Genomic DNA, 13744 nt, shown 5'->3' on the forward strand with positions numbered 1-13744 from the left:
CAACCTTTTTGTGGTCCCACTGTGGCCGGGATTGTTAAAATATTTTATATTTTTTATATTTATATATATTAAAAATATATGCACATATGTGCACCCTTTCTGTTAAGCAAGTTCACTTGTAGGTGAGCTTCACCTTCAGAGGTGTTTTCTTCAAATGTATATATATGTATATATGTGTGTGTGTGTGCGCGTGTGTCTGCATGCATGCAACCTTTCTGTTAAGCAGTGGACTCCCTAAACTCCTCGAGGTCTTCATCACATATCTGTATTTTTAATAGTAGTATTTATTGAGCTTAATTTTTTTTAAAGGTATTTGTTAAATGCCTACTATATGCCTGGCACTGTTCTAAGGGCTGGGATAGATGTAAGATAATCAGGTTGGACACAGTCCCTTAATCCCCATTTTACAGATGAGGTAACAGGCACAGAGAAGTGAAGTGACTTGCCCAAGGTCCCACAGCGTGCAAGTGGCGGAGATGGGATTAGAACCCTGATACTATCCACCAGGCCACAATGTGTTCCAAATAACGGCAAGAGGGTTTAATCTGTGGGGGAAAAGTCACCAGTTTCTTCACTTTTCCTGTAGTTGTGGCTTTAGAATTTAAGTTGGAGATTTTTCTTTCTTGTTTTCTTTCCTAGGATAATCGGAGCCCGGTGCCTATCATTACACCCATGGACCCCATTGACCGAGAAATTGAGTTTGTCCCTTCTAAAGCCCCCTATGATCCCCGGTGGATGTTGGCTGGAAGACCTCATCCAAGTAAGCCTTTCCTCGACCCTCCCCTACTGGGCCTCGTTTCTCTTCTTTGATTTCTTTGGGAAATCTCTGAAGGAACAAGGCCTAGCGGAAAGAATATGGACCTGGGAGTCAGAGAACCTGGGTTCCAATCCTGGCTCTGCCACTTGCTTGCTGTGTGATCTTGGGCACCTCATTTCACTTCTCTTCAGTTACCTCATCTGTAAAAATGAGGATTAAAAAATGTGAGCCCCACGTGGGACAATCTGATTAACTAGTGTTTACCCCAGCGCTTAGAACAGTGCTCTGCACATAGTAAGCACTTAAATACCATAATTATTAATTATTATGAGAGATGTAGTGTGGCCTAGTGGAAAGGGCCCCAGCCCCATGCACCTTTTCATTAGGCTACGAAAATGTCCAGGAGCAGGGAGCTGTTCCCTGGCTATTGGTGGAAGTCTCTGGAAGCCGAGGCTGGACAGGTTTAGGGCAATCTGTAAGGTCTTTTCTCCTGCAAAAGTCACTTCGCTTCTCTGTGCCTCAGTTTCCTTATCTGGACAAGGGGGATTACATCCTACTCCCTCCTTCTCAGACCGTGACTCATGATCTTGTATCTAACCCCCGGCGCTTTGTACATCACTTGGTGCAAAGTACGTGCCTAACGAGCACCGTAATTATTATGACGGAAACAATCCCCCAAAAGAACCATCCTTGAATAATACATGATCTCTACTGATTAAAATACCACTGATATTCCACAGGTGGAAATGATGTTACCCAAGTGTGGATGTGTACGGTGTAGGTGAAAGCTAAAGGCTTAATTACCAAACCCTGAGATACAAGACAAGAAAACCAGCAATAATAACTGTGGTGACTGTTAAATGTTTACTTTGGGCCAAACACTATATTTAAGCCTTGGGGTAGTTACCAGATAATCAGACTAGACAAAGTCCCTGTCCTACATGGGACTCCCGGTCTAAGGGGAAGGGAGAACAGGTTTTGAATCCCCCATTTAATCATAATAATGATAATAATAATATTGGTATTTGTTAAGCACTTACTATGTGCCAAGCACTGTTCTAAGCACTGGGGTAGATACAAGGTAGTCAGGTTGTCCCATCTGGGGCTCACAGGCTTCATCCCCATTTTACAAATGAGGTAACTGAGGCACAGAGAAGCTAAGTGACTTGCCCAAGGTCACACAGCTGACAAGTGGCAGAGCTGGGATTAGAGCCCACAACCTCTGACTCCCAAGCCCGGGCTCTTTCCACTAAGCCACGCTGCTTCTCTACATGTTAACGTGTTTACATGTGAGGAAACTGAAAGCAAGAGAAGTGAAGTGACTTGGCCAAGGTCACACAGCAGACAAGTGGCAGATTAGAACCCAGGTCCTTCTGCCTCCCAGGTATGATCTCTTTCCTTTAGGCTACACTGCAGGGGAATGATTCCTGGTAAAGGTTTCCGTTTGGGCCTGATGGGAGAAAGGCTTTAGTTGGACTTTACCTTTCACACTTTCTAACAGACTCCAAGTGCCTTGATTAATATTAAATAACCAAACTGAATTTCCTAAAAGACAAGAACGTTTTCAGTCAGTCAGTGGGATTTATTTAGCACTTACCGTGTGCAGAGCACTCTTGGAAAATATCCCAAGTAATGAGTCAGGTTAGGCCAGCCTTTGATGCATTTTGTTGCAACTAAAGTTCAGTGGCTATTTGGTAGCCAAAGACAAAGAAGTGAGGATGAGCCCGTCCTTATATTTCTCTCTGGTCCCGCTTCCCTGGGTTACCAAGGGTCTTTCTCTACTCCCACCCTTCCCCTCAAGTCCTATTTGTTCTTGCCCTGGAGTGGCATGTCACTTGCCGCTCAGCCCATTTGTTGTGGTCTTCATTATCCCCTCATTATATGCCGAGCTCCTCTTATCCGCTCTGGGTCATCCAGAGGACACTCTGTGGCTGAAGAAGTCTTCAACAAGCGTAGGTGTTGGGTTTCAAGGCTACGGGCGTTGGTCAGTGATTGATTGTTGCTACGGTTGCTGATAATTTGGGTCTCAAGGCCACGGCAGCAGTCGGTGATTGGTGCCCAGTGATTGGTTGTTGCTAAGGTTGCTGATGAGGTGGATCCTGGCCTTGCCAGTCGGCAGTTTTTCCGGATGGGAACTCAATACAAACTAATCAGTATACATATTCAGTGACAGTAATGCATATCCATGAGCAGGGTTAAGGCTTGACCACAGCAATCTACTCAGAGCTTGAGAGAGTTCGGTAGAACAGTAAACAGACACATTCCCTGCCCACAACATATTTTTGGTGCATGTCTGATTCCAGTCATTCGATCAGTCATTGGTATTTATTGAGCTCTTACTGCGTGCAAAACACCGTATTAAGCGATAGGGAGACTACAATATAACAAACAGACAGATTCCATGCCCACGTCAAGCTTACAGTCTACTTGGGGAAACAGGCATTAATGTAAACAAATGACAGATATGCACATAAGTGGTGTGGGGCTGGGAGGGGAGATGAACAAAAATAGCAGGTTAGGGTGATGCATAAAGGAGTGGGAGAAGAGAAAAGGAGGGCTCAGTCAGGGAAGGCCTCTTGAAGGAGATGGGACTTCAATAAGGTCATGAAGCGGGGGAGAGTCATTGTCTGACAGATATGAGGGGGGAGGGCGAGTCAAGACACCAAAAATCAGGTAGGTCATCGGGGGCTCTTGGAGACTATCCCCTTATCCAGTCAGTTGGAAGTGCCCACCCAACCTGTGCCCTCTCTCTCATCCTGCTCTCCAGCTGTGAAGGGGACGTGGCAGAGTGGCTTCTTTGACCAGAGCAGCTTCAAGGAGATCATGGAGCCCTGGGCACAGACCGTCGTTACTGGCAGGGCAAGGTAACCAACCCCCCAAGAGCCCCATCCAGCTCATGGGCTGCCCGGGAACTTGCTGCAGAACAACTACCTACCTTCCTCCAGACAGGGTTTCCCACAGCCACCATGGCTTTTTCCCTCTAAGAAGAGACCTTGGGCTTAGATAGTTCTGTAATTTATGCTTGGATTTCCCACCCACTCTGAGAAAAAATGAATAAAAGGTGGTTTTCTCTTGTTGAAATTTAAACTAAGTGGTAGGACAAGGATTAGCTTTCTACTAAGCTTGGCCTGTATTATAATGAAAAATAATAATGATAATGGTGTTTATTAACTGTGGTGGAATTTATTATGTGCCAAGTCCTTTACTAAAAACTGGAGCAGAGACAAGATCATTAGGTCAGGCAGTCCCTGCCAGTCTAAGGGAAAGGGAGAACAGTTGTTGAATCCCCATTTTACAGATGGGGAAACTGAAGCTCAGACAAGTTGTGATTTGCCCACAGTCCCTCAGCAGAGAAGAGGCAGGGCTGGGTTAAAAACTAGGTCCTCTGACTGCCAGGCCCGGGGTCTTTCCACTAGAACATGCTGCTTCTTATATAATATTGGTATATACCAAGTGCTAACTATGGGCCAAGCACTGTGCTAAGCGCTAGCTAGCTACAAGATAGACCAACAGGCCCCTAATCATTCAAGGGGAAATGCAGATTCTAGGACACAAGTCACAGTTTTCTACCACAGAGTCCTCGGGTTTTAACGGTTTAAGAAATCACTTCCTAAATTTGACCCCGACTGCAAATCGATCGAGATTTCCAGCCGGCATTTCGGCCTAATCGTTGTGTCTTACAGGTTGGGTGGAATCCCCGTTGGGGTAATCGCGGTGGAGACGCGGTCCGTTGAGCTGGTCATCCCAGCTGATCCCGCTAATCTGGACTCTGAAGCAAAGGTGTGTGGTCAATGGGGCTCCCGAGTTCATCGCCCCCGATATTTCTGAGCGCCTGAGTGAGCACCAAGCCCTGCACTAAGCACTTGGGGGAGTTCAACAGAAGCAGGGCATGTGAGCATCCCCTCGGGTCACCGCGATGGTGGCGGTGGGAAGCCTCGTGGGTGGTGTTCGGGGATGGGAAGGTTGGGGAGGGCCTCGGGCTGGTACATGGCCTCATCTCCCCCACCCCCTGCTGCAATGGATGAAAAATGGTCCTGCAGTTGGGAATCAGCAAACGGCCTTGGGCAGCCACTCTGACTTAACCCGTTGGGACTGGGACTGCAGACGGGGTCCATAGGGAGAAAGGATGACCACTCCCTGTGGAACTTCCCCCCACAATTACTTCCTCTGGAGATACAAGTCAGAAAGCGCCGTGACATCATGAATGAATCAATTATATTTATTGAGCATTCACTGGGTGAAGAGCACTGTGCTGTGCTGGAGAGAGGACAATGCAGTAGGGTTGGTAGAGTTGGTTTTGCAATCTCCCTGCCCTCAAGGAGCTTACAAAAACAGGAGCATTTGATGCTGGGCCTGCTTTTTTGAATCCTTCCCTCGTCTGCTCTTAGCCAAGTTTCGTGAAGTGCATTCACCCCTCAAGTAGATACAGAATGGAAGCGCTACTGCCGGCCAATTGCTTCCACTCAGGTTAATGAGAAAAAGGGACAGAAATCTTCTAGAAGGTTTGTTAAAAAGGAATAAGCGAGTTGATTTCAAGTGCCCACCGGTGCTGATGGAGCAACCAGTGGTATTTACTGAGCACTTACTGCATACAGAGCACTGCAGAGGTGGTAGACACATTCCCTGCCCATGAGGAGCTTCCAGTCTAGAGACAGAGAAGCAGTGTGGCTCAGTGGAAAGAACCCGGGCTTGGGAGTCAGAGGTCATGGGTTCGAATCCCAGGCTCTGCCACTACTCAGCTGTGTGACTGTGGGCAAGTCATTTAACTTCTCTGTGCCTCAGTTTCCTCATCTGTAAAATGGGGATTACTACTGTGAGCCTCACGTGGGACAACCTGATTACCCTGTGTCTACCCCAGCGCTTAGAACAGTGCTCTGCACATAGTTAGCACTTAACAAAGCCAACATTATTATTACATCCCTGCAGACGTTACTGCCCCGGCTTCCAAGGAGCTGAAAGCACTGGTCGGCCCTGCTCCCATCCGTCCATGGGCCTGTGAGTCAGAAATAACTGGGTTCTCATCCCGGCTTTGACGCTTGCTTCATGACCTTGGGCAAGTCACTTCATTTCTCTAGGCTTCAGTTCCCTCATCTGCCAAGTGGGGGTTCAGTACCTGTTCTACCTCATACTCAGACTGTGAGCCCCATACGGGACCTGATTATCTTGTATCTGCCGTAGTGCTTAATACAGTGCTTGACATGTGCTCTATACCACAAGTATTAATTATTATCATTATGATTAGTCTTATTCCTTGGCAAGGACACAGAAAGATCAGTCATATTTATCGAGCAATTAACTTGTGCAGAACACTGTACGAAGTGTTTGGGAGAGTCCAGTATAACAGAATTGATAGTTATGTCCCCTTCCCACAAGGAGCTTACAGTCTAGAAGGCTGTAATGTGGCCTAGTGGATAGAGCGCAGGCCTGGGAGTCCGAAGGACTTGGGTTTTCATCCAGACTCTGCCACTTGTCTGCTGTGTGACTTTGGGCAAGTCACTTCATGACTCTGGGCCTCAGTTCCTTCATCTGTACAATGGAGATTGGCTGTGAGCCCCATGAGGGACAGGGCCCATGGATTGCTTGTATCCACCCCAGCGCTTAGTACGGTGCCCGGCTCATAGTAAGCCCTAAACAAATACCACAACTATTGTTGTTATTATTGTTGTTAGGAAGGACTGACCTCAAGAAGTAATAATGTTGGTATTTGTTAAGCGCTTACTATGTGCCGAGCACTGTTCTAAGCGCTGGGGTAGATATAGGGTAATCAGGTTGTCCCAAGTGAGGCTCACAGTCTTCATCCCCATTTTGCAGATGAGGTAACTGAGGCACAGAGAAGTTATGTGACTTGCCCACAGTCACACAGCTGACAAGTGGCAGAGCCGGGATTCAAACCCATGACCTCTGACTCCCAAGCCCGGGCCCTTTCCACTGAGCCGAAGTCAATAGGGCAGTGGTAGAAAACCAGAGCCTTTGCTTATTAAGTAGCAGAAGTTGGGGTTTTGCCCATACAGGTTACGTCCTGAAGCGTGCTCTTTTTTTTTTTTTTTTTGCAAACTGACCAATAATTGCTCTGTCACACTCATCGGGACCAGAGGCCACTCCATCCTTTTTGGCTGCCGTTTCCAGATTGGCCTGGAAAGCCTTTTCTATTTCTCCTTCTTCTTTCTTCAGATCATCCAGCAGGCCGGCCAGGTTTGGTTCCCAGACTCAGCCTTTAAAACTGCCCAGGCCATTAAAGACTTCGACCGGGAGAGGCTGCCCCTTCTGATCTTTGCCAACTGGAGAGGATTCTCTGGAGGCATGAAAGGTAATGCTTTCTTCCTATGCCAGTTTTGGGGCCCATGGGGCCCTGTTACTTAAGTGGAAGGGATCAACCGCCTTGGGTGGTTTGAGCCTTAATGAGTGGGGCTTGAGGGAACCTACTCAATGGGGGCGGGATTTCTGAGAGGGTGATTTTTGGGGGGGTGCTGTTCCCCAGTTGAATTTTCCTCACCAAGACTGCGGGCCTGTCAGAGCAGACTGGGCCAGCCCTTTGACGTAGATATGACGTCAGCTGGGCAGAAACGGCGGCTTCTTGAAGTGACTGAAGTTTGGGTCATTCATTCATTCATTCAGTCGTATTTATTGACCACTTACTGTCTGCAGAGCACTGTGCAAAGCACTTGGGAAAGTAGAATACAGCATTAAAGAGAGACATCCCTGCCCACAAGGAGCTCATAGTCTATATCTCCACCTGAGTAAATTTGCTAGAGAATCAGTGACATTTATTGAGCCCTTATTGTGTGCAGTGCACCAATTTAAATGCTTTGGAGAGTAGAGTCCCAGAAAGAGTCCCACAGATAGCTCACAGTCACAACCAGCCCATCCCAGACCCTCTAAACACCCCAGGCTTGCCCCACTGGATGCCCCAGTATTCTTCTCTTTCCTAAATCTATTTTGACTATGTATTTTTTAACAGCTCTGGTGTAGGGATTTTTCTCGCCTCCACCCCAGCCTCTCTTGTGCCTGGTAGTCTCACCCTCGGACCTCCAGGGTTACAGGGTTGGGATAAGGTGCGGAGGAGGCTGGGGGTGGTGCTTAGAGTAGAAAAGACGAGGCTCTCCCCCATTCTCCCACTCCGTCCTTCACTGCCATGGGGAATGAAGAAGGCTGGGCTTAGGAAGTGGGATGAGAGAGAGCTGCAGTTCTTCTCTTGGAAGCCTTCTTTCCCCCAGCTACCCCACTCTTCTGCTCCTCCTCCTTTACTACCACCCTCCAACTTTGTGGTCCCTGGGGGTGAAGCCCGCTGGGTGTGGAAGGGTTCAATGTGATGGCAGCAGCAGTAGCAAGGGCCACTGCTTAAGAACTGTAAAGAGCAGGGGGGCAAAATTTACTGAAATAGAGGGGGATCACGGGGATCAGGAAGACACGGATGGATGTAGGTTGAATTGGGCCTAGAGAGCCTGAAATTTGGGGAACGAGAGGGCAGGGGCAGGGCTGGGGGTTGCATAAGGAGGTGGAGGTGGGGCTATCTAGTCCTGAAGGAAAGAAAATAAATACATAACCTCTGAGGCCCTAGAGAAACACAGTTTGCCCTTCTGACAAGCGACTGTCATCTAGACCAGAACTTCAGAGATTTTACTAGCGAGAGGCACGCCAGCCTGCTGCCACCATCTTGAATGACATCCACGATGCCCACACAGGCTTTCAGTTCCATTGTGGTTCTCCCCTGTAGCCTCCCCAGATGGCGATGATGCCCGGACGATTTGGGGGCACACCTGTGAGCTCCCAGAATCTCATCGTCCTTCGGCCTCAGGATGGGAAGAACAACCCCAGCTAGACGGAGAGATGTGATTCAAGGCTCAGTCGTTAGGGAGACCCGGTTCCAGGCCACAGCTCGGCCCTCCGGGATGTCTGGAGAGCATTAGAGGGAAATCAGTCCCACTTAGCACATGAGATCTGGAGCTTTGTATGAAAATTGCTCCAGTTCAAAGCAGCCCGGTCTAGTGGATAGAACACAGGCCTGGGAGTCAAAAGGACCTGGGTTCCAATCCCGGCTCCGCCACTTGTCTGCCGTGTGATCTGGGGCATATCACTCAATTTATCTGGGTCTCGGTTACCTCATCTGCAAAATGGGGATAAGACTGTGGACCCCATATGGGATATAGACTGTGTCCAACCTGATTATGTTGTATCTACCCCAATACTTAGAACAGTGCCTGGCACATAGGAGCACTTAACAAATACCATAAAATAGAAAAATAAGGCACCGGGAGTGGGATGGAAATGGTAGGGAAGAGGCAAGACTTTCTGTGTTGGAGGAAGAACCCTTGTCATGGCCAGAGGACTGGAAGTCCAGAACACCTGATCTTGGCGCCACATCTCTGGAAAAGGGCAAGTCCTGAAGGGAACAGAACCGAAGCTCAACTGCTGAAGTCATGTATCTTTTCAGATATGTACGATCAGGTGATGAAATTTGGCGCCTACATAGTCGACGGCCTAAGGCAGTATAAACAGCCCGTCCTTATTTACATTCCACCGTACGCTGAGCTCAGGGGAGGATCGTGGGTGGTCATTGATCCGACAATCAACCCATTCTGCATGGAGCTGTATGCCGACAAAGAGAGCAGGTGGGTGTGTTTCGGCCTAACCTCGCTGCCCAGGGTCTTAATAGAAACAGCGCGATTTGATGTAAAGAGAACTGGACCGAGGGTCAGGAGACCTGGCTTCTAATCTTGGTTCTGCCACTTCCCTGCTGCGTGACCTTAGGCAAGTCATGTACCTTCTCTAGGCCTCAGTTTCCTCCTCTGTGAAATGAACGTTAAAAACCCGTTCTCCCTCCCCCTTTAGACTGTGAGCCCTGTGTAGGGCAGAGTCTGTGTCTGATCTGATTAGGTTGTGTGTATCCCAGGGCTTAGCGCAGTGCTTAGCACTTAATAAGCATTTTAAAAATACCATAACGATAATTATTGGTATCTTAAATGTTACCCAACTGATGGGTTTGGGTACCCACTGGGCCCGGGCTTGAGTTCCTTGGAATTTTTCTGGACACTGGCTCTGACTTTGTCAAGAGAGACGAGCAACCTGTGGCCTAGTGGAAAGAGCATGGGCCTGTGAGTCAGAAATACCTGGGTTCTCCTTTCAGCTCTGACACTTGATGTCTGCGTGACCTTGGGCAAGTCACTTCTCTGTGCCTCAGTTCCTTCATCTGCAAAATGGGGGTTCAGTACCTCTTCTACCTCATACTCAGACTGTGAGCACCATGTGGGACCTGATTGTCTAGTATCTATCATAGTGCTTAATACAGTGCTTGACACATGTGCTTAATCAATACCATAAGTTTTAATTATAATTATCATTAGTCTTATTGCTTGGCAAGGACTCAGATGATAATATTATAGAGGCGGCCACGAGTCCAGACCTTTTGGAAAAACCAGTCAGTCAATCAGTGGTATTTGAGTGTCTACTGTGTGCGAAGCCCCGTGCTCAACCCAGCCCTGTCGTCTTCTTTCCCAGAGGGGGCGTCTTGGAGCCCGAAGGAACCGTGGAGATCAAGTTCCGGAAGAAAGATTTGATAAAAGCCATGAGAAGAATAGATACTGTGTATGGGAAGCTCGTCGAACAGCTGGGTAAGACGAAGGCTAGGGGGGTGGGGAAGGTGTGTGGGTGTGTGCATCTCAGGGGGACAAGGATCTACTTCCCGCCCCCTCCTCTCCCCCAATTGTAGGGTTCTGTTTTTCTGTCCAACAAATCAATGGTATTTATAGAGTGCTTGCTTTGTGTGGAGCACTGCATTAAACACTTAGGAGAAGACAATCCAGCAGAATCAGAAGACGTGATCTCTGCCCACAAGGAGCGTCCAGTCTATAGTCAAAGGCCCAGTGGACACTTACCGGATTGTGCACTCCTCGTAATGATAATAATCATGGTGTTTGTTAAGCGTTTACTGAGGTGCCAAGCACTGTTCCAACTGAAAGGCTCTTGCCATTTCCTGGGATTACAGGTTCGCCGGAATTGTCGGAGAAGGATCGCAGAGATCTGGAGAGGAAGGTGAAAGGGCGGGAGGAGCTCCTCTTGCCTATATATCACCAGGTGGCAGTGCAGTTTGCCGACCTGCACGACACCCCGGGAAGAATGCAAGAAAAGGGAGTCATTACGGTGAGTTCTCGCCTAATTAGAGGAGGATGTGGAGGCTGGAAGGAGCCCGAAGGGACTCATCCTTAAGCAGACAAAAATCGATCCTGTTTGGCCTGCCCAGGAGTTCTCCCCACCTTCCGTCACCCAGCTCACTGTTGGGGAAATCACTCAGTCCGTGGGATTTATTGAGCACTTACTGTGTGCTCAGCACTGTACTAAGCGCTTAGGAGAGTATAATAATAATGTTATTTGTCAAGCGCTTACTATGTGCCAAGCACTGTTCAAAGCGCTGGGGTAGATACAAGGTCATCAGGTTGTCCCTCATGGGGCTCACAGTCTTAATCCCCATTTTCAGAGGAGGGAACTGAGGCACAGAGACGTTTAAGTGACTTGCCCAAGGTCATACAGCAGACAAGTGGCGGAGCCGGGATTAGAACCCATGGCCTCTGACTCTCCCAAGCCCAGGCTCTTTCCCCTAAACCACGCTGCTTCTGAAAGTAAAATACAGTATTAATACAGCCATGCTGAGAGTATAATACAACACAGGTAGACCCGGGCCCTGCCCACAAGAGGGGAAGTCCTGCTTTTCAGCCTGAGCTAAATCCTTCACATTGCAGCAGAAAAATCCCATTTCTCCTTTGTTTTGTCTTGGGGAAGTTGTAGAACAACTGTTCACTGCCCTCTGCCCAAGAGCCCTTTTTTATATTGTTGGAAGGTCGTTTGGAAATCCTCCCTCAGACTCTTCTTCTCCAGGATAATGATCAAGCAGCATGGCCTAGAGGAAAGAGCGCAAGCCTCAGAGTCAGAGGACTTGGGTTCTAATCCTGGCTCTGCCGATTGCTTGCTGCGTGACCTTTGGGCAAGTCACTTAATTTCTCTGTGCCTCACTTCAGTTGTTAAAACAGGGATTAAATTCTCCTCCCTCCAATTTAGATTCTGAGCCCCATGTGGGACAAGGACTGTGTCCAGCCTGATCAACTTGTATCTACCTCAGCATTCAGAACTGTGCTCAACTCATCATATGTGCTTAAATACAATAAAAAAGTTTCCCAATTCTGATTCCCTTAGAGGTCTCGCTCTGTTGGTCAGTTTTCTGTGTTCATTCCTTTTTTTTTTTTTTTTTTAACCCTTTAAAGGTTAACAACAGAAACTGTTTTTCATGGAGAAAATGTAGAGAGAGAGAAAGGAAAGAAAAAACATGGATTTCTGAAAGGGTCAAGTCCTTAAAATGGGGAACTTCTGGGAGATGAGCTGAGAGGCGGGTTTGGGTAGCAAAGGCTGGGTCAAGAATCAAATCCCCCATGCCCCTGGGTCAGGAGTGAGGTTCCTGGGATAGCATGAGAGCTAACTCCTTTGCTCCAGAGCTGAGGGAGCCCAGCTCTGACTTGCTGCTTCTCTCACAGGATATTTTAGAGTGGAAAAACTCCCGTACGTTCTTATACTGGCGGCTGCGTCGACTGCTCCTGGAGGGTGTCGTGAAAAACGAGATCCTGCTCGCCAACAGCGAGCTGAGCCACGTCCACATCCAGTCTATGCTGCGTCGCTGGTTCCTGGAGACGGAGGGCACCGTGAAGGTTCTTCTCATTCACTCATTCATTCAGTCCTATTTATAGAGCACTTACTGGGTGCAGAGCACTGTATCTAGCGCTTGGAAAGTACAGTTCGACAATCCCAACCCAACAACGGGTTTTCATCTGCTAGCCTCAGAATACTAGAGCTGGTAGGGCTCTTGTGGTTCAGCTCCCTGCCTCCTGGTAGGGCTACTTTTAAATCCTTCAGTGTAAATGGATACTTATTCTATGCTTCATGGTTTCCCAGGTTGGACTTTCCCAGAAGCCTGTCCCAGAGTTTTCCTAACCCTCACCATCAGGAAGTTATCCTTCTTTACACAGATGAGTTGCTGTGGGCTGATATCTTCGTACTATGGTTTCCACATGGCTCCCAGTTGCAGGTGTTGGCTAAAATGCATGTGCCCACCTGCCCTCTTCCTGTCAGATCCCTGGTCTGCCTCTTCGGGTCTCGTTGGGCATTTTTCCCACCTCTCTGGATCGGCTCCCATCTCATCTCTGCCTCCTCCTCCTCCTCCTCCTCTTCCCTCCACACCACCCCTCTGAACTGTCAGCCTCTATTGTACCCAGACGCTCTGTTTTGGTGGGGACTTCCTCTTGCCCTTAACACAGACCTTTAGTTGTGTTTTTGGTAGAGCTTGAACTTTCATTCTCTCTAGTTAGCTTGGATCTTGTACGGGGAGAACAGATGGCCAGTTCATCATCATCATCATCAGTGGTCTTTATTAGGCTCTTACCGTGTGCAGAGCACTAGGCTAAGCACTTGGGAGAGTCCAGTACAACAGAGTCCATAGATACTTTGCAGCGTGGTTCAGTGGAAAGAGCATGGGGTTGGGAGTCAGAGGTCATGGGTTCTAATCCTGACTCTGCCACTTGCCAGCTGTGTGACTTTGGGCAAGTCACTTCACTTCTCTATGCCTGTTTCCTCATCTGTAAAATGGGAATGAAGACTGTGAGCCCCACGTGGGACAACCTGATCACCTTGTATCCTCCCCAGCGCTTAGAACAGTGCTTTGCACATAGTAAGTGCTTAACAAGTACCAGAATTATTATACTTTCCCTGCCCACGATGAGTTTACGGCTTAGAGGGGGAGCCAGATATTAATAGAAACAATTTAATCTCCAATTTCTAGATACGCACATAATCCCCGAAGGGGTTGTGGTTACAGGGTTGGTGAGCCTGGAGTCAGTCAAAAGTGTCCACTTATTTGGATTGTTTATTATTTATTTATTAGGAGTGCTTTCTAAGGCTTTTTGCAGCTGGTCAGAAGTGGCGTGGCTGACCGTGGTGGCACCGAGATAG

At 48.1% G+C, this 13744-nt stretch overlaps 1 protein-coding gene across 6 annotated transcripts in view; it reads left to right on the forward strand.

Moving 5' to 3' along the window:
- ACACB (acetyl-CoA carboxylase beta) overlaps positions 1-13744 on the forward strand; it is a 126062-nt gene that overhangs the window by 78901 nt on the left and 33417 nt on the right. For 5 of the 6 annotated variants that reach the window (XM_001508180.4, XM_039915121.1, XM_029049312.1 and 2 more), the window contains 8 exons: positions 640-760; positions 3525-3621; positions 4441-4537; positions 6929-7064; positions 9189-9366; positions 10253-10365; positions 10740-10894; positions 12277-12447. In XM_001508180.4, the coding sequence (XP_001508230.4) occupies positions 640-760; positions 3525-3621; positions 4441-4537; positions 6929-7064; positions 9189-9366; positions 10253-10365; positions 10740-10894; positions 12277-12447 (1068 nt within the window). Of the gene's footprint in view, positions 1-639; positions 761-3524; positions 3622-4440; positions 4538-6928; positions 7065-9188; positions 9367-10252; positions 10366-10739; positions 10895-12276; positions 12448-13744 lie in introns of those variants that run through there. The other variant, XM_029049315.1, reaches the window with a different exon arrangement.

This window comes from Ornithorhynchus anatinus, chromosome 21 (assembly GCF_004115215.2).
Source record: "Ornithorhynchus anatinus isolate Pmale09 chromosome 21, mOrnAna1.pri.v4, whole genome shotgun sequence".
Classification (NCBI taxonomy): Eukaryota; Metazoa; Chordata; class Mammalia; order Monotremata; family Ornithorhynchidae; genus Ornithorhynchus; species Ornithorhynchus anatinus.